At 41.9% G+C, this 25122-nt stretch overlaps 1 protein-coding gene across 1 annotated transcript in view; it reads right to left on the minus strand.

Moving 5' to 3' along the window:
• Positions 1 to 25122, minus strand: part of LOC126457507 (cullin-3) — a 225411-nt gene that overhangs the window by 89356 nt on the left and 110933 nt on the right. Inside the window, exons 7-8 of the mRNA XM_050093842.1 lie at positions 18108 to 18284; positions 16112 to 16282 (exon numbers count right to left, since the gene is read on the minus strand). Of these exons, the coding sequence (XP_049949799.1) occupies positions 16112 to 16282; positions 18108 to 18284 (348 nt within the window). The remainder of the gene's footprint in view (positions 1 to 16111; positions 16283 to 18107; positions 18285 to 25122) is intronic.

Below are 25122 nucleotides of genomic sequence, written 5' to 3' on the forward strand. Positions count from 1 at the left end.
GACTTGGACTCTGCAGCCCAGTCACTGCTCTTGATCAAGCACCAAGTTGTGTTAGTATTGTGGAACTGTTGGCAATAAACAGAATTTGGAACTCATGCCAATTGTTATTTGTTGTTTCTCCGATTACAGATACAACACCATGCACATTCTGTTGAAAACTGGACAGTGAGGTGGCCACTATATACATCTTGTATCCTGATGTAGCAGGTACTATCCATCCGGTTAAGTTCTGTGTAGACAAGCATTAGATGAGACCCTGGTATTCATCGTCTACAGTTCCTCACTACTGGCAAGGTCTGCTCGGAAAACACAAACATCTCCATCTCCTCCAGGCTTCCAAGCGCCTGCATATCACTTGCTCTGGTCCGGTCTTCTCCTTTTCTTCCAAATTCTTTCTTTCCTTGCTTTTAGCCACTTGTCCCTTTGCCTCCTGTCTTCCATTTTATGTATCTTCCAAGGCATCCTTATACCATCTATTCTCTTTACATCACCACACCATTTTAATTTTTTCCTCAATATATTCCTCATGTGTTATCTCCATAACAATTTCATTGCTCATATTTTCCAATTTTGTTTGTTATGCGTAGCAGACTTCTCAAAAACGTCATTTGACATGCTCACACTCTAATATTTTCACTTCCCTTCATCAATCAGGTTTATATACAATTTTTGTCATCCTTATAAGTAGTGCTAACCTGCTCGTAACATTTCACACTAAGAAGTCCCTCCCTAAACCCTGCCACCCTCTGTCACTGCTTCTGCAGCAACGTGTAGCCCACCTACAAATATGTCAAGGGTGTGGCTGAGGCCTTTGCAATTCAAAATTACCCTCCCCACCTTGTCCAGAAACAGATCTCTAATGCCTTGTCTCCTCATCACCTATCATACCCACTGACCACCCACGAAAGAGCTATCCCTTGTGACTTAGTACCTCTGGTACTGCAGCAAATTAATCAAATTCTCGTCCTGGGTTTAAACTCTCCTCTCAAATGAAAAATATTCTCCCAACACCATCCACAGTGGTATTCTGCCACTCACCCAAACTATTAAGTATTCTTGTCTGGTACACATTCAACTCCTGCTCTTAACCTCTTACACCATTGCTCCTATACCAGTAAAAAAAGTAGATGCAAAACCTGACACATACACTACCCACCCACTCAAATCCTGTCACAGGCATTTCCTATGCCCATAATAAAATGCAGGGCCACCTAAAGCAACAGACATATGGTCTACCAACTTAGTTGCACTCACTGTGTGACATTCTATGTAGAATGATAACTAACAAGCTGTCTGTCTGCATGAATGGCCACCACCATACTGTAGCCAAGAGATGGCTGCACCATCCAGCAATTGATGATGACATGTGCCAAGATGTGCTTGACTTCAACAACTGATTCACAGTCCACACTATCTGAATTATTGACACTAACGCCAGCTTTTCTGGACTGTATAGGTGGGAACTCTCCCTGCAATATATCCTTCATTCCCGTAACATCCTGGCGTCAACTTCTGAGTCCCTACAACCTTCCCTGTTCCCACTTCATACTCACAGATGCCTTCTGTCTCCCAGCACTTCTGCAGAGCCCTTTTCTGCTTCTCTCCTCCCCCTTCTCCGCCCCCAACCAGCACAGCCTCCCAATGCTGTACATAGCAGCCCACCATCCTGTCCTTGACACAGTCCTGTGCGTTCCCAGCACTACAGCCATTCCCGACCCACTAACCTGTCCAAGAGTGTTGCTCACAGAAGTTGGGAATTAGTTCCTAGATACAATAGTGGCCATGAGTGTGTGAGGTGTGTGCACATGCAAGTGCATGTAATTCAAACGACTTTGGACGATAGTTTAATAACACCCAGCAGTGTACTTCAAAATATCCCTTTCTACAGCCCAATACTTCCTCTAGGTGGCAAGTAGTGATCTATCCTAATTCATATTGTTGCTAGACCATGATGACAGCTTAGACGAAGACTTCACTTGCCATTTTATTGTCATATCATTCCCTTTCTACAATACTGGATAGTCTGCAACATGTCTAAGGTGCCCACCAGGTGAATGGATACAAGATCAATCTCCAGGCTAAGTTATGGCTAACAGGACAATCTATCACCATTCTGGCTCTGTCCGCAATGGGAAAGTGGGCACAACATAATATTAGTCACATTGTTGCTTTGTGCGAGGATATTAATTTGCCAGGTCCCTGAGTATACAGAGCAACCTCTTGAATCTGATAATACTTGGTATGACAGGACTGTTTGATTTAGGGATTGCCACAAGATCTCTGCTAGAGCATGTACAGCACCGGTTGGATATCTTTGGCCAATTAAAGCCAACTAAAGTTTTTGTATGTTTCAGCATGTGTCAGAATTTTCCCCCCATTCTTAAATTTTTTTCCATAAAATGGTGTAGGTGCGACTTTGGTTTTTAACCCTCCTATTAACAATTGCCTGTCTCTATTCTGCTGATTTTCTGCCCCTACATAGTTTCACCTATATATGATCACACAGTAGTCTGCCTCCTGTGCACCCACATGAACGAGGCAATATTTTACAAAAATTTTCCATTTGTTTGCAGAAGCACAGATAAAATGACACACTGGCTTCAAGAGCATAAGCCACTAACCCACAGACGCTCCACTATCTTTTGGGTCAGTACTTCTCAAACAACAGGTAATACAGTTATCAATACAAGCTGAAATAAATGTTAAAGGTGCCACTTTCTTTTAAAGAGTGTTTAGATTAAATGTATTATAGTATAAAATATAATAAGTTGAGAAGCAATTGAGATATTTATTGACCGAATTGTTCTACAAGTATGGTAACTCAAAATGCTTTTTTAAACACCTAATACATCTCAATGACTCTGCCCTTCAACAATCCAAACCACACATTCACTTTCAGAGAGTCACACTTGCACACTTATCACGATGTGGGGAGGGGTGGAGGGTTCAGTTCCCCATATGTGGCAACTGACAAGCTAGACTGCGGCTTCCTGTACTTGCGCCATAGAGTTCAGAACTTTATTGTCCTCCCTAAATGGATCATGTGTGCAGTACACATCAGAAGCCACTATCCATGTAGCTGACTGTGTGTGGGGTGCACACAAGGGTTCTTTAGATTACATGACTCTCCAGCTAGTTCAGACAACAACAGCTGTAAGAAACCCAGAAGAATAAGGGCAAGATCCAAAAGAAAAATCCTAATAGTTAATTGCTGAAGCATTCCCTACAAAATGACAAGCGTTTGAAGCACTCCTGAAAAGCAGTGAAGCTCACAGAGAGAACGCTGGCTGAAACCTGAAATTGCATACTGAAAGGAAAGATTAGTGGAAATAGAGTTGGTATATTTGTCACAGTAGACCTGAAACTCAAATCCATCTAGTTAAAACTGAAACTGCATGTGAGATTGCCTGGGCAACACTCAGTATCAAAGGTGGGCATAAAATGATAATTGGATCCTTCTATCGATCACCAGACTCGCATCCTGATGTAACCAAAAAATTTAGAGAAAACCTCAGTTCGCTTCTCCACAAGTTCCCCAATCATACTGTAATCACTGGTGGAGACTTTAATGATCCAACAGTCAACTGGAAAAATTGAAGTTTAGTTAGTGGTGGACGTGACAAGACATCCTGTGAAACATTACTAAATGTCTTCCCAAAAAATACCTACAACAGGTAGTTTGGGACACCACTCATGATGGAAATATATTAGATCTACTAGCAACAAAGAGACCTGACCTCTTTCAGTAGGTCATTCAGTGAATTAGATAAAAAAAAAAAAAAAAAGTAGTGCTGTTTCTCAATGAGAAACTTTAAGCTCACAGCCCAGGACAGGAGCACATAGAGGAACTAAGGTTAAAAGAATAGTTAACCAGGCAGCACTGAACATATGTACACAGTAGAACAGTTCATAATGGGAGGGAACCATCATGGTACACAGGCACTGTAAAGAAACTGCTAAAGAAACACATACTACTGAATTGTAGGTGTAAAAGCTTAGTACTGTGGATGCAGACATTCTCAATGAAATGCATTTGGAAGTCAAGAGAGCAATGCGTGAAGCCTTAAATTACTACTGTAGCAGAATATAGTCAAATAATCTTTCACAAAACACGAAAAAATTATGGTTGTATGTAACAGCTGTTAGTGGCAGGAACTGAAACAGAGGGTAGCAAAGCAAATGCTGAAATGCGTAACTTCACTTTCAAACGTCCCTTTACATAAGAAAACCCAGAAGAATTACCCCAACTTAATTCTTGTATCACTGGAGAGTGAAATAGGTGGTAGTGTCAATGGTGTTGAGAAACAGCTGAAGTTAAAACTGAACAGAGCTCCAGGGCCCGATGAAATGCATGTCAGATTCTACACTTAAATTGTAGCTGGGTTAGTCCCTCTTCTAACTATAAGATTACAGGTAGATTTCTACCATAGATCCATCAAACAAAAAATCATGGAAGAACTACAGGTCAACCATTTTTACAAGAAAGTAGTAGAAGTGATCCACGTAACTACCATCCAATATCCGTGATACTGATATATTTTTTAAGAACATATTCTGAGCTCAAACGTAATGCGGTATCTCTAACACAATGAGCTACTCCTCGCTAACTAACATGGATTTGAAAGACATCGATCATGCACAACCCAACTCACTTTTCCATGACATACTGAAATCTTTGGATTAAGGCAGTCAGATAAATGCAGTATTTCTTTATTTCCAAAAAGCATTTGTCTCAGTATCACATCTGCACTTACTGTCAAGAGAAATTTGTGACTGGACTGAGGATTTTTTGGTAGGGAGACAGTGTTATTTTGGATGGAGAGTATTCATCAGATATACAAGTAACTTTGAGTGTGACCCAGGGAACCATGTTGGGAACCTTGCTGTTCCCATTTTATATTAATGACCTCGCACACAACATTATAGTAACCTCAGACTTCTTGCAGATGACACAGTTATCTATAGTGGAGTACTATTCGAAAGAAGCTGTGTAAATATTCAGTCAGATATTGATAAGACTTCTAAGTGGTGAAGAGCTTGGAAGCTTGCTATAAATGTTCAGAAATGTAAAATTGTGCACTTCGCAAAATGAAAAAAACATGGTACCCTATGACAATAGTAGCAATAAGTCACAGCTGGAATTGACTAACATCTACAATACCTCAGATATGAAATGGAATCATAACATAGGCTCAGTCATGGGTAAAGCAGATGCCAGACTTCCGTTTATTGGTAGAATACTGGGAAAACACAATCAGTCGACAAAAGAGAGTGCTTAAAAATCACTCATGCGATATATTCTGGAATATAGTTTAAAGCATGTGGGATCCGTAACAAATAGGAGTAACTGAGGATATTGAACATATACAGAGAAGGGCTGCATGAATGGTCACAGGTTTGTCTGAGTCATGGGAGAGTATCACAGAGATGCCAAAGAAACTCAACTGGCAGACTCTAAGACAGATGGAAACTATCCCAAGAAAGCCTACTTACAAAGTTTCAAGAACCGGCTTTAAATGATGATTCTAGGGATACACTACAACCTTCTGCTTATTGCTTACAAAAGGATTGTGAAGACAAGATTAGATTGATTACAGAACACACACAGACATTTAAACAATCATTTTTCCTGCACTACACATGTGAATGAAACAGGAAGAAATCCAAATAATTGGTGCATTTATATGACTGCCTTGATCCAAAGCTTTCAGTATGTCGAAGAAAAGTGAGTTGGGTTGTGCATGATTGATGTCTTTGAAATCCATGTTGGTTAGTGTGGAGTAGTTCATTGTGTTAGAGATACCTCATTATGTTTGAGCTCAGAATATGTTCTAAGATTCTACAAAAAAATTAGTATCAGGGATACTGGATGGTAGTTATGTGGATCACTTCTATTACTTTCTTGTAAAAATGGTTGACCTGTCGTTCTTCCATGATTTTTTGTTTGGTGAATCTATGGTAGAAATCTACCTGTAATGTTATAGTTAGAAGAGGGACTAACCCAGCTACAATTTCAGTGTAGAATCTGACATGGGATGTACCCACTGCCATGCACTTCACAGTGGTTTACATTCCATACAAGTAGATGTATATTGTGCATGTTTACCATGCTGGAAGTGTGGAATGCAGTCTCATCCTAGAAACAGGTGAAAATGAGGAATACCTTGTTTTCATCCATTTTTGCCAGACTGTCTCAGTGAAGCCTTCCATCTTGGCCTGTCCTCAGGCTTGATTTTATGCTGCAATTTGTTCGCCCACAGGCACAATATTGTGTACTGTGGAAAAAACTGCCTACTTGCATTTCGGGCTGACTTATGAGGGCTCTGCTGGAAGGACGTACAGATTAATTCAAAAGTAGCCTCCAGTTCTGCGTGCTTGGCATGTTGGCACCACACTGAAAGCAAACTCTCAGTTTACCAAAGCATTTGACCCATTTCTTCATGGCTATGTTAAGTGGGAACATCATCAGTTGGTTGCCGTCAGTATTTGTGCCTAATACAAAAATGCTCCAGCGTAACGGACTTTAGCACCATAAGAAAACACATACAAAACTCTTTCTGCTGTCTAGTCTACATGGCACATTTTGCACAGAGCATAACTTAATCATAGCTAACACCTGGTTTAAGAATCATGAAAGAAGGTTGTATATGTGGAAGAGGCCTGGAGACACTGAAAGGTTTAAGATACATTATATAATTGTAAGACAGAGATTTAGGAATCAGGTTTTAAATTTTAAGACATTTCCAGGGGCAGATGTGGACTCTGACCACAATTTATTGGTTATGAATTGTAGACTAAAGCTGAAGAAACTGCAAAAAGGTAGGTATTTAAGGAGATGGGACATGGATAGGCTGAAAGAACCCGAGGTTGTTGGGTGTTTCAGAGAGAGCATTAGGGAACGACTGACACGAGCAGGGGAAAGAGATACAGTAGAAGGAGAATGGGTAGCTTTGAGGAATGAAATAGTGAAGGCAACAGAGGATCAAGTAGGTAAAAAGATGAGGGCTAGTAGAAACCCATGGGTAACAGAAGAGATATTGAATTTAAATGATGAAAGGAGAAAATATAAAAATGCAGTAAATGAAGTAGGTGAAAATGAGTATCAATGTCTCAAAAATGAGATCAACAGAAAGTGCAAAAAGGTTCAGCAGGGATGGCTGGATGACAACTGTAAGGATATAGAAGCATATATCACTACGGGTAAGTTAGATAATGCCTACTGGAAAATTAAAGAGACCTTTGGAGAAAAGAGAAACACCTGTATGAATATCAAGAGCTCAGATGGAAAACCAGTCCTAAGCAAAGAAGGGAAGGCAGAAAGGTTGAAGGAGTATATAGAAGGTCTACACAATGGCAGTGTACTTGAGGGCAATATTATGGAAGTGGCAGAGGGCGTAGATGAGTTGGCAGGTATGATGCAGCGTGAAGAATTTGACAGAGCACTGAAAGACTTGGGTCAAAACCCTGGGAGTAGATAACATTCCATTAGAACTATGGATAGCCTTGGGAGAGCCAGCCAGACAAAACTCTTCCGTCTGGTGAGCAAGATGTATGAGACAGGTGAAATACCCTCAGACTTCAAGAAGAATATAATAATTTCAATCCCAAAGAAAGCAGGTGCTGACAGGTGTGAAAATTACCAACCTATCAGTTTAATAATCCACAGCTGCAAAATACTGACATGAATTCTTTACCAACGAATGGAGAAAATGGTAGAAGACGACCTCGGGGAAGATCACTTTGGATTTCGTAGAAACGTAAGAACACCCTATGACTTATCTTAGAAGACAGGTAAAGGAAAGACAAACCTACATTTATAGCATCTGTAGACTTAGAGAAAGCTTTTGACAATGTTGACTAGAATGCTCTCTTTGAAATTCTGAAAGTGGCAGGGGTAAAATACAGGGAGCGAAAGGCTATTTACAATTTGTACAGAAAGCAGATGGCAGTTATAAGATTTTAAGCCACGAAAGAGAGGCAGTGGTTGAAAAGGGAGCGAGACAGGGTTGTAGCCTATCCCCGATGTTATTCAATCTGTATATTGGGCAAGCAGTGAAGGAAACGAAAGAAAAATTTGGAGTAGGAATTAAAATACATGGAGAAGAAATAAAAACTCTGAGGTTTGCCGATGATACTGTAAATCTGTCAGAGACAGTGAAGTACCTGGAAAAGCAGCTGAATGGAAGGCATAGTGTCTTGAAAGCAGGATATAAGATGAACATCAACAAAAGCAAAATGAGGATAATGGAATGTAGTCAAATTAAATCAAGTGATGTTGAGGGAATTAGATTAGGAAATAAGACACTTAAAGTAGTAAAGGAGTTTTGCTATTTAGGGAGCAAAATAACTGATGATGGTTGAAGTAGAGAGCAAATACAATGTACACTGGCCATGGCAAGGAAATAGTTTCTGAAGAAGAGGAATTTGTTAACATCCAGGATAGATTTAAGCATCAGGAAGTCTTTTCTGGAAGTATTTGCATGGAGTGTAGCGATGTATGGAAGTGAAACATGGGCGATAACTAGTTTAGACAATAAGAGAACAAAAGATTTCGAAATGTGGTGCTCCAGAAGAATGCTGCAGATTAGGTGGGTGTATCACGTAACTAACGAGGAGGTACTGAATAGAATTGGGCAGAAGAGGAATTCGTGGCTCAACTTGACTAGAAGAAGGGATCAGTTCGTAGGACACGTTTTTTTTTTTTTTTTTTTTTTTTTTTTTTTTTTTTTTTTTTTTTTGGGGGGGGGGGCGCAAAACTTCTATGGTCATTAGCGCCCGGTCCGTGACTTAGGAAACAGTAAAAAACCGAAATTGAAAACCAGCAGTAATGGGAACGAAAGTCATAAAATTGGAGAAACTAAAAGCAGAAGGAAGGCTTAAAAATCCACTACAGAAAGGGGTTGGTTGTCCCCAAAAAAAGCTTCAAATGACTGACGTCATTTCACTGGCACTAATAAACTTGAGAACGCGGTCGGCTGAGCGCGTGTCATCTGCTAAAATCGACGATATATCAGGCGATAGCTTTAGACGGGAGCGTAACGGATTAAAATAGGGGCACTCAATTAAAAGGTGTCTTACCGTCCACAGCTGAGAGCAGTGGGGACAGAGTGGGGGAGGATCGCCGCTTAAAAGATGTCGATGGCTAAAAAGACAGTGCCCTATCCGGAGTCTACCTACAATTACCTCCTCCCGACGACGCGTTCGGGAGGAAGAGGTCCAAGCACAAGGAAGAGCTTTCATGTCCCGCAATTTATTATGGGTAAGTGTCGACCAATGCAAGTGCCATGAATGAACAATGCGTCGACATAGAACGCTCCGTAGATCGGCGAAGGGAATCGAATGAAGAGCTGGCCGAGGAAGAGAGACTGCAGCCTTGGCTGCAATATCGGCCGCCTCATTTCCACAGATACCAACGTGTCCCGGGAGCCAGAGGAACGCCACCAAGACGCCCCCCAGGTGGAGCAAGCGCAGACAGTCCTGAATCCGGTGGACCAGAGGGTGCACAGGATAAAGAGCTTGGAGACTGAGGAGAGAGCTGAGAGAATCTGAGCAGATAACATATTGTATCCGCTGATGGCGGCGGATGTAGTGGACTGCCTGGAGAACAGCGTAAAGCTCCGCAGTATAAACCGAACACTGATTGGGACGCCGAAAGTGATTTGGGGTGTCGCCAACAATATAGGCACTCCCTACACCTAACGATGTTTTCGAGCCGTCGGTGTAAATAAATGTGACGTCTGTCATTTGTGCACATACAGCAGCAAATGCCCCACGATAAACAAGTGAAGGGGTACCATCCTTGGGAAATCGACAAAGGTCCCGGAGCAGGCAGATCCGGGGACAGAACCAAGGCGGTGCTGTACCCCAAGTTGACAAGAAGGTTTTAGGAAAGCGGAAGGAAAGAGAATGGAGCAGTTGACGGAAGCGGACTCCCGGTGGTAGTAGGGAGGAGGGGCGGCCTGCATACCCTACATCAAAGGAGGCGTCAAAAAAAATGTCATGGGCTGGATTAGCAGGCAGGGAAGACAGATGGCTAGCATAACGACTCAGAAGGACTGTTCGCCGATTGGACAGTGGAGGTTCAGCAGTCTCAGCATAAAGGCTTTCCACAGGGCTGGTGTAAAAAGCTCCAGACACTAAACGTAATCCACGGTGGTGGATAGAGCCGAGACGCCGAAGAACAGACGGCCGAGCAGAGGAGTAGACTATGCTTCCATAGTCCAGTTTCGAGCGCACTAAGGCGCGATAGAGGCGGAGAAGGACCACTCGGTCTGCTCCCCAGGAGGTACCATTCAGGACACGGAGGGTGTTAAGGGATCGCAGACAGCGAGCTGAAAGATAGGAAACGTGGGAGGACCAGCACAGTTTTCTGTCAAACATAAGACCCAAGAATTTAGCGACGTTTGAAAACGGAAGGTTGACAGGACCTAGATGTAAGGAGGGCGGAAGAAACTCCTTACGTCGCCAAAAATTAATACAAACGGTCTTACTGGGAGAAAAACGGAAGCCGGTTTCGATGCTCCAAGAGTGGAGGTGATCGAGACATCCTTGAAGACATCGTTCAAGAAGGCTGATCCATTGAGAGCTGTAGTAGATCGCAAAATCGTCCACAAAGAGGGAGCCCGAGACATCAGGAAGGAGACAATCCATAATTGGATTAATGGCGATGGCAAACAGTACAACACTCAGCACGGAGCCCTGGGGTACCCCGTTTTCTTGGGAGAAAGTACGGGAGAGAGTAGTGTTCACCCGCACCCTAAATGTGCGCTCTGCCATAAATTCGCGAAGAAAAAGGGGCAGCCGGCCTCGAAAGCCCCAAGAGAACAGTGTGCGGAGGATGCCTGTCCTCCAACAGGTATCGTATGCTCTATCCAGATCAAAAAAATATTGCTACCGTTTGGCGTTTCCGGAGAAAATTGTTCATGATATAAGTGGAGAGAGCAACAAGATGGTCAACGGCAGAACGATGCTTTCGGAATCCACATTGGGCTGGTGTTAAAAGACTGCGGGATTCCAGCCACCAAGCTAAACGGTAATTCACCATACGCTCCAAAACCTTACAGACACTACTCGTGAGAGAAATGGGGCGATAGCTAGAGGGGAGATGTTTGTCCTTTCCAGGTTTCGGAATGGGAACGACAATAGCTTCCCGCCATCGCTTGGGAAAGGTACTGTCGGTCCAAATTCGATTATAAAGGCGAAGGAGGTAACGCAGGCTATGGGTTGATAAATGCAGCAACATTTGGACATGGATACCATCCGGTCCTGGGGCGGAGGAGCGCGAAGAAGAGAGGGCATGTTGGAGTTCCCGCATGGAGAAAACAGTATTGTAGCTTTCGTGATTTTGAGAGGAGAAAGCAAGATGTCGCACTTCCGCTGCACGTTTCTTCGGGAGAAACGCTGGCGGGTAATTTGAAGAGCTCGAAATCTCAGCAAAGTGCTGACCCAATGAGTTAGAAATTGCGACAGGGTCCACTAAGGTATCATGCGCGACAGTGAGCCCAGAGACCGGGGAGAAACTAGGCGCGCCTGAGAACCGTCGAAGCCGACTCCAAACTTCCGAGGAGGGAGTGAAGGTGTTAAATGAGCTAATAAAGAATTTCCAGCTTGCCTTCTTGCTATCACGGATGACGCGACGGCATCGCGCACGGAGCTGCTTATATCGGATACAGTTGGCCAAAGTTGGATGGTGACGGAAAAGGCGAAGAGCACGTCGCCGCTCACGTATTGCGTCACGGCATGCCTCGTTCCACCAAGGAACTGGGGGGCGCCGGGGCAATTCGGAGGTGCGTGGTATTGAACGTTCCGCAGCTGTGAGAATAACGTCGGTAACATGTGTGACCTCATCGTCGACGCTGGGAAAGCAACGGTCATCGAATGTCGCTAGAGACGAAAAAAGTGTCCAATCGGCTTGGGCAAACTTCCAGCGTCGCGAGCGCATATATGGCAGTTGAGGCTGCAGTCTAAGAACACATGGAAAGTGGTCACTCGAGTGTGTATCATCAAGGGCGAACCATTCGAAGCGCCGAGCTAGCGGTACAGTACCGACCGCAAGGTCCAAATGAGATAAATTTGTCGTGGAGGCAGACAAAAATGTGGGGACCCCAGTGTTGAGGCAGACTAGATCCGCTTGGTGGAAAACGTCTAGCAATAGTGAGCCACGTGGACAAGGATGTGGAGATCCCCTAAGCGGGTGGTGGGCATTGAAGTCCCCAACCAGCAAATATGGGGGTGGAAGCTGACCAAGAAGATGAAGGAGATCAGCTCGTGCCATTGGTGTGGACGATGGAATGTATACAGTACAAAGAGAGAACGTGTATCCGGAAAGGGAAAGACGGACGGCGACAGCTTGGAAGGAAGTGTTTAAATGGATTGGGTGATAACGGAGAGTTTCATGGAGAAGAATCATGAGTCCTCCATGTGCTGGAGTGCCTTCAACAGAGGGGAGATCATATCGGATGGACTGAAAATGAGGGAGAACAAAGTGGTCATGGGGACGCAGCTTTGTTTCCTGAAGACAGAAGATGACCGGCGAGTAGGATCGTAAGAGGATCGACAATTCATCCCGATTGGCTCGAATACCGCGGATATTCCAGTGGATAATGGACATAGGGTGAACAGAAAATGGAGGAATGTGACCAAGGTCGCTGTCAACTCAACGACTGCTCTGAGCTTGCGACCAACAGCATGGAATGGCATTCAGCCGAAGGCAGAAGATCCTGATCCATAGGTTGGTCAGGAGCAGTTCCTGCCACCAGCGATCGGCTGGTTGATCGGCCGCCAGCAGTGCACCTCGGCAACACAGAAGACGGCCGAGGGCGATTTCCGCCAGGTGGTGCTGTAGATGGGACACGCCTTGGCGGAGAAGGAGAGGAACTGGGTTTCTCTGTAGCCTTCTTGGAAGTATGATGTTTAGAGGAAGGAGGAACCGATGGTTGGGAAGTTGCCGTACGTAAAAACTCTTCACGAGTATGCTCTTTTTTCGAAGTCTTGGTGTCTGACTTTTGGGCTCGAGATTTAGCAGAACTCGACGAAGGGTGAGCCAGAGAGTGGGCAGGCGAAAGTGGTGAGGTTGAATGGGCGATCTTTGCGCTGGCCGATCTGACGACCGTGGCACTAAAGGTGAGGTCGCAAGTCTGCGTGGCCGCCTCCTTTGTTGGCCGAGGAGAAGCAAGGACAGTGCTGTATTTTCCTTTCTGAGGCACGGTGGGCTGTCAACTGGCGAATAATTTTCGAGCAGCAAAGGTCGACACCTTTTCCTTTACTCTAATTTCCTGGCTGAGCTTTTCGTCCTTAAAAACGGGACAATCTCGAGAGGAAGCAGCGTGGTCACCCATACAGTTGATGCAGCGAGGGGATGGAGGTGGACAAGCACCCTCATGGGCATCCTTGCCACATGCAACACATTTGGCCGGATTGGAACAGGACTGGCTGGTGTGATTGAACCACTGACACCGATAGCAATGCGTAGGGTTTGGGACGTAAGGGCGAACGGAAATTATCTCATAGCCTGCTTTGATTTTCGATGGGAGTTGAACTTTGTTAAATGTCAAGAAGACAGTGCGGGTTGGAATGATGTTTGTGTCAATCCTTTTCATAACCCTATGAACAGCCGTTACGCCCTGGTCAGACAGGTAGTGCTGAATTTCTTCGTCAGACAATCCATCGAGGGAGCGTGTATAAACGACTGCACGCGAGGAATTTAAAGTACGGTGCAGTTCCACCCGGACAGGGAAGGTGTGTAGTAGTGAGGTACGCAGCAATTTTTGTGCCTGGAGGGCACTGACTGTTTCTAACAACAGGGTGCCATTCCGTAATCCGGAACAAGACTTTACAGGACCTGCAATTGCGTCGACACCTTTCTGAATAATGAAAGGGTTGACCGTGGAGAAGTCGTGACCGTCGTCAAACCGAGAAACAACAAGGAACTGTGGCAACGATGGAAGAACTGACTGTGGCTGAGACTCAGTGAACTTACGTTTGTGAGCAGACATAGTGGAAGGTGAGGAAACCATTGCGGAAGAATCCCCCATGATTACCGGCGTCTCCGATGGCGCGCTCCTCCCTTGTGGGGGCCCTCTCTGAGGGCACTCCCGCCTTAGGTGATTGTTCACACCTCAGGTCACACCTCCCGACAAACGGACGGAGGGACCAATCGGCATTTTCGAAAGGTATCAGCTCGAGTAATCACCCCTCCCTGGGCCTGGCCGTTACCAGGGGGTACGTACGTGTCCTACCTGTCTACCCGGGGCGGGGAATTACGCGTTACCCCGTCACCGGCTACGCATGGAAGTGCGTGGGTCGGCCTTCAGACACACACAGGGAGGAAGAAAGAGAAAGGAAAGGAAAGAAGAGAGGTCTCAAACGCCGCAGCGGAGAAAAGGGTAAAGAGAAGAGGTAAGGAAAAGAGAAGGACAAAGGAAGGATGAAGACATACAAGCAAGGAAGGCGAAGAATGCGGTACATTTAGAAGTGTCCGTCTCCGGACGTAGGCACAAACCATACTCCCAGAGGGGGAGAAAGGGAAGGAAAGAGCCAGAGGTGAGGGGGGGGGGGGGGGGGGGGAGAAGATGGGGGACGGGGAAGGATGCGGAAAGGGAGGGTATGCAGCTCGGAAAGGAAGGAGGGCCACATTAGCTCGGGGTCCCGTGCTCGCTACGCACGTATCCACAAAAGAGTTGTGGACCCCCTGGGGGGAGTAGGACATGTTCTGCATAATGTACAAGGCTACTGATGCAAGTTTTCATGAACAAATGAGATACGCATAAGTGCATGTGGTACTAACTACCACAAGAAAACACAGAAAACCTTTCGATTTACCATACATGTAGAAGCAAACCACCAATATATATCTCAATTGTGTATCAAGTAATATACTTTATATTATTATATGTTTACCTCACGCACACCCTCTACTACTGATATTACCCTAAATTTGTCCATCTTTAAAGCAATGAACCCACTGTCTTCTGCATCCTCATATCATTGACTGTTGTTGATTATTCTACATTTACAGCACTTTCCCACCCAAAGGGTAGGAGTGTGCCCTGAAACTTATCTGCTGATCTGCCCTATTTTAACAAGATCATTGGCAAAATGAAGCTAACTCCTTACAACAGAAGTCTCCAGCCACATTAGCTGATGATTTTAACTCAAAAATTACATCACTGCTGGGACAGAAGCAGGATTTCTGGATTACTAGACAGAGAAGCAATCACAAGACCACAGTGGAATCCTTCGTATTGGGAGTTATTGTAACAAACTGTCAAAAACTTTATTGCCATCATGGAATCTGTTCATCATATTTTATATCCGTAGTGTTACACTGTTCTTGAGACTAATAAACTTATTACAGTAATGCATTAAGATAAAAATTTCTCCAGTTCATAAAACTGGAACAGCTGATGTGTTTTGTACGGCATCCTCAAGTTGAATGCTTGTTCTGTTGATGTGTCTAGCCGCTGGCATGCAATATTTTCATCACCTGAGACGAACACAGTGAATTTCCAGCCATATATATATAGATTACCGGAAAACTACTCGCATCAATTTTCTGAATTTATTTAATATACTACTGCCAGAAAGAGCAAAACTCCATTCTACGCAATGAAAGACTGAGCCTTGAGGACTAACTCTCACTTAACCTTTGTGCTAATTTTTAACACCACTACATCAGTTAATGAGTGAAGTGTTAAACCTCTGGTACTGTGTTGGAAGAGAAGAACTGTTTCAAGCCGACACCCCCCCCCCTCCCCCCACTAAGCCCATGGTAAAGGAATCAACAGAAAACTACGGACAGCTTTCATGAGGAGGATGTATTTTTCAAGAAAATCTAGAATCTTACCATTGGTGCACATTGGAAATGCTGAGAAGCTTAGTGATGTAACAACGAATATGTGGAGTAAAGGAAGCTCTACACAATTTATTGTAATGTTTGTCACAGGACAGAAAATCTGAAAAATAAGTTATGGTAGGAAAAGAAATGCTATATTACAATTATTTTAACAAACAAAAATGCACAGCAGCTCAGCATCGAATTAACAAAGCAGACAAATTTTAACAGCATTCCAATTACAAGAAGACAAGAATTACAGAATGAAGAATACAGTACCTTTAACTTTGAGATCATGTTTTTCTCACTATCATCACTAACTGATTTATTAAGCAATAATCTTTTGGCTAAATGTTGCTTATAATATCTTTCAAACACATCTTTCTCTTGTAAAAACCTAAAAAGGACCATAGTCTTGTCAAGTACCATCTCAATTTCCTGTTCAGTCATCTGTAAAATAAACAAAACATAAGCTTCAATGGTACATATACGAGAGAAAATTTTTACAACATTTAATTATCATGTATATTACTTTGTAAGATGCAGGAAGTCTAATCTCTATTGCAGAACTACCACTAGCAAAAGCTTTAAAGACATCATTCTACTTCAATTGTTAAAGTCTGTCAGGTAAAAAAAAAAAAAAAAAAAAAAAAAAAATGTGAACATGCTCGCAATTTTGTGGTTTGGGTATTATTAAAGGGAAACTAGTAATACCAATTTACGACATATTGTTTAGCAAATATTCATAAAAAGCATCACCAAATAAAATGGAAGGTAATTACTGGCCTCCCACAGTCTCAGTAAATTCAGTAGCTATTCTGTAGTTGGTCTCTAAAATGTCTCCTATCTGACGGCTTCCAGTGGCAACACAAATTTGATTTTAAGTATCTCATCTAGTCACTGACCTAATTTAAAAATTTAAAATGCTGTCACAAATTACTTGTTTGATGTTAAAGGTTTACCACAATAAGTGGAGTATTATAGTTATAAACTGTGTATATGTCTTAAGGCAGCATAACTCATGGCATGCAAATTACACTGACCAAATTCGTCCAACATTACAGAATGAAAGCAGTTAGTGACTTTCAACAAACTTCACAAATAATTTTAAACTTTGAAAAACATTTTTCTCACTGACACCTGCAGGAAAGGAAAAAAAGTGTATCATTTACTACAAGTTTCACTGTTCATGTTATTTATTATTTCCTTAATAACTTTATTCACAACACAGTTTGCAAACATTATCTACATATACCACTGGAAGTACCCGCAAAATTATATGACTGTACGACACATTTCAATTCAGGAGATATGTCTTCATCAACACAGATGGGTGAAGAACTAGCTTTTCTTAAAATTAAGCATAAATTTCAGACATTAATATTTCTACTTCTTCATTAGTCTGTGAATGAATAATCCAAAACTAATAAAGCAAACATGCTAAGGGTATTCCATCTACAAACAGAGTCAAATACTTCATACATTAAGTTACTTTATAACTTATCACGTGTTTGAAGTTGTCTTATACATGGGAGTTTGGTTATTACTGGTAATGTAACACGTAAAGCCACAATTTTGAAATGTCATCATGCAAGAGAGAATCTCACTTCCAGGGTTGTCTTAGGTCATACGTTTTTGGCCATCTATTTTGCTCTCAACTTGGACCATTTCTTTTCCATTTTACTGATTTCAACCCATCACAACAAAGTGAAATTCAATAATATAATTTCAACATGTGGTTACCTATATTTACAATTACGCGTATTCTTAATGTGATGAAAATGTATAATGCTACTTTAGTCAGTGATCATATTCATTTGCACAGTGTAGCCTCAAAGAAAATTTCAAACTAGATTTAATACATACAAATAACACAATTAATTCACAAATATATTGTAATCTGGAAGTAAACACAGAGTGAAGTTCATGTTTTTTAATGAACTGATGTAAAAATAATATAATTTATATGATATATTCCTTCTGTAGTTTATTTAGTGATATTACTCATGGACACCACAGTGTTTGCTCCAGAGATAAAACTATGTTATCTAATGGAAGATCAGCAACTGAACTATCTTGACTTGTTGAATATCATTCACGAATCAACACTCTGCCTTCTACAATTCTGAAAGATAAATACCACACTGACTCTACATAACAAGCAAAATGACTGGTGAATTTTCCACAAGAAATTCTGCCAACAACAGCTGTTTAATATTTGACACGGAAATATTTTAATGTTTAAGATACATAGGTGCCAATACATGATACTCACCCCTTTTACTCCCTTCTTTAGTTTGTCATCAATAAATAATGATAAATATTCTGGTGACTTTGGATTCAAATTGAGAAAATGTTCGAAGTCTGATGCAATCATCTGCTTAAATATTTTATCATTATTAAATGAATTGTGAAGGAAATGATCAAACCTGTCCTTCAGGTCAAGTAAGTTCTGTAACAAAAAAAAAAATTCAGTAACAAATATTTCAGTGGGAAGAAAAGAAAATTCTGACTGAAAATCAAAACAAAAGTGAGATTACAAATAATTTAACACAAACTGAAATATGCATTAAAATCACTTTTGATTTAATTTAACTATGAATTATAATGAGTATTTCAGAAATAAAAAGCTGTGATGTGCTGGATACAATATTGGAAATATATATTGCATACAAACAGCGCATTGTTTCTAGAAGGGTTGCTCTGATGGTTTTGATAAAATAAAGTAACAGGTTCGTTGTTAAAAGTATGTATTTTAATAATCTCAAACCACTTGTGTTCAAGTTGTATGCAACAGCAGAGCTACCAAACTAATACACATAGTACCCACAAACAGTTACTTGATGTATCAGAAATACTTCAGAGGTGCTTTGTAGACTCCTTTTTTCCCCCCACATCCCCACTTCTTTTCACTTCTACTGATATGTATATACAGGGAAGTTCTTTTTTCTAGTAAGCTGATGAACGATGTTTCATGACTGGCTGCAATATGACCCATCAATTTCAACTTTCTGGACTGAAAAAATGTTTAACGCAATGTCTTCCTGGGTTAAGCAGTGCAGTTTCAACTGAAAGCATTCTTGATATATTGCCTGTCATGCTAGATCTTGAGCACTAATCTCTAACAGGACAAAGACTACACTGACAGACACAGTGAGCATCTACACAAACATTCTTAAAACACAATAAATCTTCAGTTTTAGTAGTTAGTCAGGTTTCACTTATGTAAGAATCACTTATACGTTTGAATTCATGGCCATGGATGGAGAAGCATCCCAAGTGCTGATTGAACACTCAGGGAACTGATTCACACCCAAATCCATTTGAAGTTTTTAAAAAAATCATTGCATAAATCAGTTCTCATTTATAACTCTTTCTTTTACTTCTATTTTACTTCACTAAAAAAAAAGGGGGGAGGGAGAGGGAGAGAGAGGGAGAGAGAGAGAGAGAGAGAGAGAGAGAGAGATTCATTTTTGGAAGTCCTGAGATTTAATTTATTTCTTGATTATTTCCTTATCACTGTGCCATTCAAGTTTGTTCAGTGAAATCGTCAATGTTACAACTGATGTATTCATTTATTCTGAAACCATTTAACATTTAGAAAAGTCAAATCACTGATTTGTGGATGATCTACAACTGCACCTCACTTACTTGAGTAGAAAAATTATTACTATGATGATCATGATTATGATAATTAACTATTAGTTGTGAACAAACTAATCATCTGAGGCAAGTTAAGTCTGTGTGCCTGGCCAGGATTGAAACTGGGACCCTTGTCTTCCCACAAACAGTGCACTGCCAATTTTGCTATCCAAGCATGTGTCTCAGACTGATGCAAACCTTCATTCTGCACATCTGAAGTCAACAGAGACTCTTATCTAAGCTGTTAAATTGCAGTGACATGTACAATTAACTACCACCTCAGTGTAGTTAAGTCTAACATTATTATGAACTGTTTCAAAGATCTTCAATCATTTTCAACGCCAAATTTTTGTTTAAATTCATAATCTTCTCACTTAGAACTTTTTGTTTATCTTAGTGCACAAAACCAGTCATGAGTACAAAACATGACATCAGCAGGAAAACAAGGAAAAAATGTAAGAATTATTTGCAATAAATCTGAAACCATCAATGGCTTTAATTTGAATAACCTTTTTAAATCCATGCTTGTGGCTGACTGCTGTTTTAATTTTAAATCTTATAATTCAGAACTGTTGCATGGGTTTCACAATTGCAAACATAACAATAAGGTATAAATTACACTGTTACATGTAGACAAATTATGAACATTTGTGAATGCAAGTAGTAACAGTGTACGATTTCTTTGGTTCTATTAATACATAAGCCAGCTGTTCTATTAATGTGACATGTGATGCAACGTCATTTTTAAGGATTTTTCCTACTAAGCTGAACGTGACAACATTATAACAACTGTCTGTGAAGATACTATACACTGATCAGCTAGAACATCACGGCCACCATCCTACTATCGATATAAACCCAATCAGGCAATAGCAGTATCACCTGGCAAGGAACAAATGCTCGTCAGACACATGCATGGTGTATGTAGCATCAGCGAGCATGCTGTGTGTGTAGAATGGGGAAGGTGTGTGACCTATCCGAGATTGACTAATGGCAGATCGTGATGGCCCAAGAGCTCACACAAACATTTCGGAAAATGCACGACTTGTCGGGTGTTCGAGGAGTGCTGTGGTGAGTGTCTTCAACACTTGGCGAAACCAAGGTGAAACCACATTCAACATCATGGGGGTTGGGCAGCCACCCCTCATTATATATGTTGGACGTCCTTGGCTGGGCAGATTGGTAAAACAGGGCAGATGGTGAACTGTGGTGGAAGTAACATCAGACTTTAATGCTGGGCAGAGTACAAGTGTGTGTGAACGTGCAGAGCACCAAATGCTTGTAACAATGGGCCTCCACAGCCGATGACCCATACATGGGGCTACGTTAACACCACGGCATCTGAAGCTATGACTGAAATGGGCACATGATGACAGACACCGAATTTTGGCACACTGGAAGTGTGTTGCATGATCTGATGAATCCCGATACCTTCTTCATCATACCAATGGGGAGGGGTGTGAATTCGTCGTCTTTCAGGGAAACAGCTCCTCAACACCTGCACACGCATGGAACGGAGACAAGCTGGCGGTGGCTCCCTTATGCTCTGGGGAACACTCAAGCGGGCATTCATGGGTCAAGTGGAGCTCGAGCATAGCACCACGATGGCCAAGGAGAATCATACATTGGTCGCAGACCATATAAACCCCTTGATGACGATCATGTTTCAATAGCAATGGCACTTTTCAACAAGATAATGTGACATGTGACAAGGCCAGGAGTGTGATGGGGTGGTTCAAAGTAAACAGTTGTGAGTTCCATTGATGTGCTGGCCCCCCAACCTGGCATATATGAACCTGATTGAACACATCTGGAATGTGACTGAATGTGGCATCAGAGTTTATACATGCAGATGTGGTGCCAGCCCCATCCAGAGACGTACCAAAGCCTCACTGCTTCCATGCCGTAACATTTCTCCAACGTCACCCATGCCGAAGATGGACAAACCAACTATTAGGTAGGTTGTCATAATGTTCCTGTTGATCTGTATATTTACCTTTTTTACAGTGAAAATCAACTCAGTCTCCTTCAACAACTTTGGGAACTGAACCCAGCCCAAAATGTAATGGACTGACAAGTGCAGAAATAGTCTCCACAGACTTGTCAGATAGAACAACATAAAATTTCTGGGTGCCTTGAAAGTCTGGAGCATTATCTTTCACTACAGACAAGGGCAAACAAAACACAAAACTAAGTGGGAACTATCGCATACTTCTTCAATGTTAGACTTGTATTTCAGCTGCTCAGTACTACAGCCTTATCACGGTGTCAGAATGTTGTTATCTGACATTGTATAGTACAGCAGGCCACCTCAGTAGCTGCGGGATAAGCTCAACAGATTGCTAATCGGAAGGACCTGGGTCCGATTCCCAGCCAGGTATGAGATTTTCTCCACCCTGTGACTGGGTGTTGCATTGTCCTTACTTTCCTATTGCCATTACTGACACAGAAGTCACTTCTAACACACTGGCATATTGCAGTATTGTCTTTCCACTACTGATATGGCTGTATGGACATGATTTGAAAGCCAGTGCACTGAAATAACAATTATATATTAAAATACTGAAAGTACAGTACCACTGGTGGAAATATAAATAGCCCAGTGAACTAAGCCCATCAGAGACCCGAGGCGGCAAACAAAATGAGGCCCCAGGACTGCTTAGAAGTTGCGGACTATGTAGCGTACATTTTGTAAAATGTGAATCGGCTGGCAAAAAAACATCAAATATACATACCATTTTACTCTATGCTCTAATAATTGTAATATACATACTTAAAGACACAGGTGAGAAACTTAGAATATGAATCAGTGTGCAGCACAGTGACCACCGGGTAGAGTACAAAGAAATAATAAAGAATAGAACAAAGAAATTACCTTTTGTTTTGTGTGTCTGGAAATAAAGCATGTATAATTAGTTTAATATCCATTAGTTTTGTAACCATAGCACGAGATAGTTATTATTGATACTGCTATACATGCTACATGTTTTCACACCTTCATTTAACTGAAATTCTCAAATGATGTTGAAATCTATTTAATTTGGATCTTTTCTTTCAATTGATAAAATGGCGATATTGGCTAGTCATTTTCAATTCATTGTAGAGTGAAGAAAATTTTTTTTATTAGTTTCAGTTTAGAAAAACTTCTCTAGACGAAGTATTGGATTATAAGTGATGCACAGGATAATGATTCAGTGAAGTCCCATTTAATTATAAGTTGAAGGATTTCTTATGCTGTCCACCTAGCAGCAACAACCACACTTGTATCGGCTGTAAGCAGGTGCCTACGATACCTGTTTATTTCTTGCAGTACCTGTTCCTTATCAAACTCCCCACAAATTTCTACCTGATTCTCCAGTGCTAAGCCAGAGCGTCACTGAAAGCTTCAAGTATAGATTTAGTTTCAAAAATTTGTAAAATTTTGATTTCCTTCGTGGTATTGTTCGCCATCAATACCGTGCCAAACCAGTCCATGGGCCAAAGTTGGCAGCAACCATGTGAATGCACAGCCAATCTGCAGCCGGCTACGAGACACGCCCTCATCAGCCCATTCGGCCAGCACTGCCATGGAGCCGACTTAAAGGATGCTGCACACCACACTTCCCTGTCTGTCTCGTCTAGTCTAGTCTAGTTCGCAGTATACTGTTGTACAGTATAATGTTGTGCCTCAACACTTAGACTCTGCTACTGTTGCAGATATGCAGACTCTTCCTCGCTCAAGGACGTTTACTGTTTTGGACTTGATACTGGAAACCGCGTTAATTGAAAGTATATCAAACACTGTATGTGAATTTCATTCTTGTGCTTTCAGTCATAGAAGCCACCAACTCCTTGGCATCCACCATGGGAGAAATAAACAACTGGTGATGAGGTAAAACTATGTTTATTTTCTGCGTGGTCCAACTTCTAGTCAAAATAGAACATTGGGAACATCATTCAGTTGGTTGTCTTGCTTCCTGACAAGAACATTGGGTTTGCTGTTTTTGGTTTCCACGAGAGCATTTATTACTTCTTGCCGTGCTTGCCTGTCACATTCCTTCTGTGTGCTAACATCGTTTTGTGTTAGAGAACATTCACCCTGAATCGTGTATTATTTTGAAGGATGCTTTGTATAGTGACTTTAATTAGCACATTATCCCACCATAGCTTAGTGGCTGTGCTGTATTTGTAAGCAAGCTTGCCCCCCTCCCCCCTTCTCCCACACTGATCATGGCTGGGGCCTAGGCAGAACTGTTATTAACTCTGATTATTCAGTTGCACACACAGCAGTTGCAACAGCTTACAGACTCCATAAACAGACTGCTAGTGATGCTAGCAAACAGCACCACCACAGCAGGCAGAGCCTGTTTCTGCACTGCCATTCCACGCATTTGATTCTCAACAAGAGGAATGGTTTGAGTACCACACACAGCTCACCTCGCACTTCCAGGGGAATCACATTGAAGGCAGGGACAGGCAACCATATTTTCTCGCAACAGTTGGTGTTTCAGTGTACAGATTGGTCTGCAAACTTTTCCCCCACAGCCCTACTCCCTGAAAATGTTCCTTATGAACTAAATGCTGGACTAGACAAGTACTACTTTGAGCAGATTAATGTGACAGCTGCACATTACACATTCTTTCGCTTGTGCAGGCATTTCAATTAGACACACAAGCACTGGGTGCTGACTTACAAGGACTTACACGGCAGTGCAAATTCTAACATGAGTGCAGACATTACTGTAGTGATGCCAAGATTAGTAATGCCATTATGCAATGTGTCAGATCCTTGTAAACATGAACCGATTCTTAAGTATCCTGACCCTAGTTTGCAAAAGGTTTTGGAATTAGTGGAGCATCAGGACTAACATTAGTGCTGTGGTAGACTACTATTCTGCTCTTCTTTGTGTGGCTCAAAGTAATGTTAAACAGTTGCGCCCTGCATTTTCACATGCCACAGAATGCAAAGTCACAGCCAGGGCAGCATCGTGAACAACACCAGAATGCTAGGCAGCAGGCTAGCTGGTTTAAATCCTGCCTCGATGTTTCATGGCACAAAAGCAGCAGATGTGCCCTTGCTAGGACTACCACTGTGGCAGGCAGAGACATAAATGTTCAATCTGTCTCTTTGCAGAAACGCATATCTGACAAGCACTCTGCACATTCTCTGATGGATCAGGAAATGCAATATTTTCAAAGTGAAGTAGAGATTCTAGTGCTGCTCAGTGAAACTCAAGGGTGACAGTGAAGTAGTCAAACTTTTTCCATTAGTAGATTGCCAAACAGAAAATACGTATGCAAGTAGGCACTGGCGCATCTGTGACACTCTTGAACAGACCCATATACGAACTGCTAGGCAAGCCCAAGCTAAGTCACATACAACTATTTCTGCAAACGATGGTCATGATATTCCTGGCCTAGATGCTTGCAGCCTACCTGCTACATTTTGTAAATGTTAAAAAAAAGTATTGTTTACAGTTTTGTGCTAATATGAAATTGAAAATATTTTTAGTATTGATTGGTTTGATCTTTTGCTGAATTTTGTGACATTTTCCAAGATAGCCTAGGCAAAGCTAACAATTTCAAGGCCCGCATTACCACGAAAGACAATGTGCAACCACGGGTTTGACAAGCATAGTTCGTCACTTATGCTATAACAGATCAAGTGG

The sequence above is a fragment of the Schistocerca serialis genome, chromosome 2 (genome assembly GCF_023864345.2).
Source record: "Schistocerca serialis cubense isolate TAMUIC-IGC-003099 chromosome 2, iqSchSeri2.2, whole genome shotgun sequence".
Lineage (NCBI taxonomy): Eukaryota > Metazoa > Arthropoda > Insecta > Orthoptera > Acrididae > Schistocerca > Schistocerca serialis.